Raw genomic sequence first — 5,438 nt, 5'->3', positions numbered from 1 at the left:
ACGGGGACAGGGCGCGTGGCGCTGGGGTGGTGGGCGCCCCCTGCGGGCTGGCACGGCAGGGGTGGGGGCACCCCTGGGTGCGCACGCCGCTCCCCGACAGGGGGGCGGCAGGTGCCTGTGCTTCGAGCGCCCGAGGCCGCGACCTTCCCGCGCGGGGGCGCTCCCACGGCCCCCGCGAGCGAGCGTCGGGGCTCGTGCTCGGGCGCCCGGGAAGGCGAGGCTTCCCCGCCGGCGCGGCTGTCTTTGGGCAAACAGCCTCGCCGCACCTGTAATTGGAGGCTCGTCGAAGCCCCGAAGCTGGCTGGGCGCGTTTGCCTGTCGGCCGTGGATGGGCTGGCGGGCGCGGAGGGAAAGTTGTGCCGGAGGGGCCCGCGCGGTCCGGGGCGGCCGCTCGGACGGGCCGGAAGCATCGGAAAAGGCCGGCGGGGCCGGGCGTCTCCGGCTGGCGCGTTCCCGGGAGCAGGAGCGCGGCTCGCGCCGTGCCCCGGCGTTGTTTTCTCTCTGAGTGAAAAGGAGTGGGCACGGAGTTTAGTAATCCGGAGCTGGAAACTCTGAGTGTGCGCCGCGCGGCGCCTCCAGGAAACGCTCGGAGCGGCCCCGGGCTCCGTGCCGGGCGCCGCTCGGAGCCAGGAGGGGCAGTTCGGGGGCGTTGTGTGCGCGGGAGGTCTCTCTCCGCGGCCGAGAAGTGGCCCGAACGATGCCCGGCTCTTCCGAGTGTGCGCTAACAGGTGTAGCGATCCCCGGGGCTTGCTCGGAGACGCCCTTTCCCGGCAGCCGGGCTGCTTGGGATAATGCAGGCAGGCCTGGCTAATCCACGCCCCGTTTATCCAGATGTCTGGTTTATCCAGATGCCTGGGCTGCGAGCGGCTTAACCGGCCCGGCGTCCTCGACGTGCCTCTGCTGCCGGCTGAATAATCCGGAGGCATTTTTAATCCCAGTAAAAAGGGAGATCTCCGTGGTCGGGGGCCAGGCCCGATGCGCCAGCCGCTCGTGGGAGGAGGCGGGGGCGAGTGCCCCCGTGGGTGGGCAGGCAGCAGGCTGACCACTAAAGGTGGAGGCGGGGGTGGGCCGGCAGGAAGCTGCCTGGGCTCGCGACCGTCTCGCGGGCCCGGTGAAGTGGGGAAGGGCCTGGGCGGGGGCAGCGCGCTGTGCCGGTGGGGTCGCACAGAAGATGGGGCAGAGGCAGGCGCGGGTGCCCACGCGCGATCCCAGCCTGCTTGCGTAGCAGTGCGCTGTGCCCTCCTGACAGCGACCCAGCCCCCAGGCCTGCGCTGGGCCCCGCGCGGTGCCGCTGGGCTGGGCCGCGGCTGTGCGCCTCGGACCTGCCTCCGCGCTGCGAAGCCAAGAGCTCGGAGCCAGGGTCTGGCACTTCCTCTCTGCAGCGAGCGCGAAATAGGCCCTGGGTGGTTTCTCTGGGGTGGGAAAGAGACTGCGGTTGGTGCCCGCGGTTGCAGCAGGGCAGCGCTCGGCGGGGAGCGGAGCAAGCGGCCGTGGGAGCCTGCAGGCCGCGTGGGTGAGCTGTGGGCTGGCGGGTTCACGGGAGGGTGGGAACCCAGCCAGGGCTTTGGCTGCTAAGCAGAGGCAGGAAACCAGCGCCTTGCCTGCCTCTCACGGCCCGCGCTGCGCGCTCCAGACCTGCCCCTCGCCCTCAAACAGGGCTGGGACTGAGCGCCCGTCCGCCGGGCCTGCCCCGGTCCCTCGCTTCCTGCCTGCCTCCTCCATTCCCCCGCGCCGTCTGTGTCTTCCCCAGCCCGGGAGCTGTCCCCCAGAGCCGTGGGCTGCGAGCAGGGGAACTCACTGCCTCTGCCTGTCCCTTTCAGGATCTAAAAGAGAAGAAGGAAGTCGTGGAAGAGACGGAAAACGGCAGAGATGCGCCCGCCAACGGCAATGCTGTAAGTACCAGCCTGAGGCCCCAGCTTTGTTCCCCAGGACTTGGTGGCTGGTGCTGCCCGCCGATCCCAGAGCCCCGGGGCGGGGGCAGCATGCTGGTAGCGTCGGTCAGGGAGACCTGCCCGCCCGCGAGGCTGGGCCGGGGTCCGGTGCCCTGCGTTCACCTTCAAGACTGCCGGGCTCGGGCGCGTGGCTCTTCCAGGCCTCGCCAGCAGCCAGGGGCAAGGGGTGGGGATCCCTGGCACACCCCAGGATACGGTCCTTAAGCTGCGTCCCTCGAGGCGGGCGGCCCCTGGCCTGCCATCCCACTGAGGCCCATCACACGCGACCTCCCAGGGGCAGGTTGTCTAGGCCAGGAACTGGCCAGGGTCCTGGCCCTCGGCTCGGCTCGGCCCGCCCCGGGGCGAGGCAGGAGGTGGCGGGGCTGGCGGTCTCTGGCGCAGCGCGGTTTTAAGTGAGTGCTCTGTCTCGCCAAGGAGAACGAGGAAAACGGGGAGCAGGAAGCCGACAACGAAGTAGACGAGGAGGAGGAAGAAGGCGGCGAGGAGGAGGACGAGGAGGAAGAGGGTGATGGTAACTTCCCTCTCCCCGCTCCTGCCCTCCCTTTGCTGCCCCTGCCTGGGGTGCCTGGCTGCGCCCCTCGCTGGCCCCGGCCTGGTGCTCCCTGCTCTTCTCCCCCCGCCCCGGTCGGCTCCCGCGCGTGCCCCAGCCGCCCGGAGACTGCGCCAGGGAGGCCGACGCCGGGCAGCCGGGGCGCGCCTGTCCCCCGGCAGCCGGTGCTGGCTGCTCTGGCCCCGGGGCAGCTCCGGTGCTCGAGCTGGAGGCCCCCGGCATCTCCCCAGGGCACTTCCCCTTCGCAGCCACCCCGCGCTTCCCCGGCTGGCTTGCCTGGAGAACGCGAGCTATTTTTATCGCCCGCTGAGGCCGGGAGGAGGCAGCCACGCTGTCATTAGCCCGCCGCACTGTCCCAGCTGGCCGCAGCTGGGCTAATCGCTGCGCTGCAGGGCCGCGGCACTGACCCACTAACCTGGCGGGGCGGGGGCGGGCGGCCGGGAAGGGGCTCCAAAGCCTTCCAGGAATCCCGCGGTTGAACCGAGGCGGCGGTGAGCCCGGGTCTCTGGTCTCTTCTTGGGAAGAGACGCCCTAGCTGGTTCCCCCTTGCCCCCAGCCGGTGCAAGGGAGCGGGCTCCGCTGGGGACAGGGGCTGGCTCCTGGATAGCTCGGTGGGGCGGCAGGGGGGACGCTCGCGCTTGGGACTAGCTGCCTTTCCGCAGTCCCTTCCCAGGGCTGCCTGCTGCTTTGGGGAGGGGAGGAAGTGACTGCATTGCCTGACTTCCCTGTTTGGGGGCGGGGAGGGGGTGTTGCCTGGATACCCTAGTAACCAGCCTCCTCCGTGCCTGGAGAGAGGAGCGTGGATCTTGCAGAGCCCTCCCGCGGGCGGGCCGGGGCTTGGAGCCCCTGGCAGCAAGGCAGGGCTAGGACGCGGGTGCCCGAGGCTAGCTCCTGGCTCGTTGCATGCCCCGAGGTCATCGCCGTGTCACGGATCGGCTCCAGAGTCGCAGCCCACACCCAGCGCTTTGCGAAAGGCAGCGAGGGCAGCCCGGGGCTCCCTGCGTGTTGTGCCCAGCAGCCGCCCTGTGTCCCGGGATCACCTTGGGCATTGTTACTGCCTTGGCTGAAAGCAGCTCGGGCGGCTAAAAATGCCCCGATCAGCTTGGTCACTTGGCCGCAGTCCGGGATGTGCTGGTCCTCGGAGGCGCAGGCAACACGGCGTCTGAGCCCCCGCTGACAAACAGGGGCTGCGGGTGACCCTAATCCCCAGTCGTGCGGCCTGCGACATCGGTGCGGAGCTCGCTTCCTGGCCTCGACGCTTGTGAGCGCTGCCAGGCTGCCCGCCGCGCAGCTGGGAAAATCCTGCGCCGCTGGCCCGGCCCTGCAGCCAGGCCACGGGGAAACCGGGCGGCGTGCTGATCCACTGGCCTGTTTGAGCCCGAAGTGGGTCAAGTCTGCGACCGCCTCTTCCCCCGCCCTCCCGCTGTCCAGCCGCCTGCCGGCCGCCCTGGAGAACGTGCTCGCCGTTGTGGTAATTAGGAAGTGTTGTGACTCAGAACTAATGCGTTCTGGCTCTCTCAACTCATTAAAGGTGGCCTAATAGCGGCGAAGAGAAGCATAAGTAATGCAGGGCGGTTAGGCAGAGCCGCCGGGAGAGAGCCTTTCCCTTCCAGCGCGAGTGGATCGGAGAGCGCACCCACGCAGCCCCTCCCCGCCAGGCTGGGGCGGACTAGCCGGAGGGGTCAGCGCAGCTCCAGGCCCCCCATGTTGAGATCCCTCCCCCGGGCTGCGTAAGGCGGTGGCATCCTGCCAGGCCCCATCTGTGTTAGGAACTGGCTGCTCGGACCCAGCCCGCTGGGGCAGGTTGCTTTGGCCCGGGTACTCGAAGCTGGAGGGCAGGGGGCGGCCCCTGGCTGCTGCATGCTTTGCTGCGGAGGTGCCGGCTGGCGCTGGCGACGCGTGCGAGGCACGGCCCGTGCCCTTGGCCCTGCAGGGAGCCCAAGGAGACGCCGGGAGAGAGTTTGCTTTCAAGGGCTGGTTCCCCTTCCAGCTGGGTCTGTGCCTCCCCGCGTCGCAGCCTGCCCTCCCCACGTCCTTGCAGCTCAGCTGCCGCCGAGGTCTCACGTTCCCTCCTCCCTTCCCCCAGGTGAGGAAGAGGACGGTGACGAAGACGACGAAGCCGAGGGGGCCACAGGCAAACGGGCGGCTGAGGACGATGAGGTGAGCGGGGATGGATCCCAGGCGCTTTGCTGGAGCAGAGCTGGCCGGGTCCCCCGGAGGGATCCACCGGGGCACGTGTGGGCCAGGGAGCCTGGCTGGGCTCTTGGAGCCCAGCTCCTGCCCCCATCCCGGGCACGGCTCTCGCGTTTGCCTCCGGGGTGCTGCCCTCGGGGACTCAGCCCGCTTCCATTTGTACCCGTGGCCTGCTTAGGAGCGCCCTCGGCTGCAGCCGGAGCAGCCCGTGCTCCCGCGCTGGGATGGCACAGCTGGGAGGGGAGTCTTCCTCCACGCTCTGCTGGCAGCTGGGGAAGGGGCTGGCGCAACCCCGGATGCCCTGGCTGGGTTAGGAAGGGGACGAGGGGGGTGACGGACGCTGAACCCCAGCACAATGGTGCTGGGAGCCGGCTCTGCCCTCTCCAGCCCTTGGCCTCTCCTGGGCAGTGCCAGCGGCACGTCAAAGGGTGCAAGAGACGGGGCTGGTGCGGGCAAGACGGCTGCTTCCTGAGGAGAGCGGCAGCTCGCTGGGTACCTCGGGTGGGGTCTGCGCAGAGCCAGGTGCACAGAAAGGCCACTCGGATAAGGCCCCTTATCTCCGCGCGGGAGAGGAAGCCGAAAACCCGCCTCCAGGAGCAAAGGCTGAATCCCTTCTTGCTGGGGCTGGCAGGGAGGCAGAGGGAACCACGGTCCTTGGCCCCTCGTGGCCGCCCCAGAGCTGGGCAGGATGGGGCATTTGGGCTCCCTAAAACTGCAGGGCAAAGAGGTGCCAAGGGGGCAGC

The 5,438-nt window shown here is 69.7% G+C and overlaps 1 protein-coding gene across 1 annotated transcript in view; it reads left to right on the top strand.

Annotated features, from left to right (window-relative positions):
• PTMA (prothymosin, alpha) overlaps positions 1–5,438 on the top strand; it is a 6,829-nt gene that overhangs the window by 635 nt on the left and 756 nt on the right. Inside the window, exons 2-4 of the mRNA XM_019532533.1 lie at positions 1,821–1,892; positions 2,367–2,463; positions 4,589–5,436. Coding sequence (XP_019388078.1) covers positions 1,821–1,892; positions 2,367–2,463; positions 4,589–5,436 — 1,017 coding nt within the window. The remainder of the gene's footprint in view (positions 1–1,820; positions 1,893–2,366; positions 2,464–4,588; positions 5,437–5,438) is intronic.

Source organism: Crocodylus porosus, unplaced genomic scaffold (genome assembly GCF_001723895.1).
Source record: "Crocodylus porosus isolate Cpor-Errol unplaced genomic scaffold, CroPor_comp1, whole genome shotgun sequence".
Classification (NCBI taxonomy): Eukaryota; Metazoa; Chordata; order Crocodylia; family Crocodylidae; genus Crocodylus; species Crocodylus porosus.
This window is presented reverse-complemented; position numbering and strand designations above follow the sequence as displayed.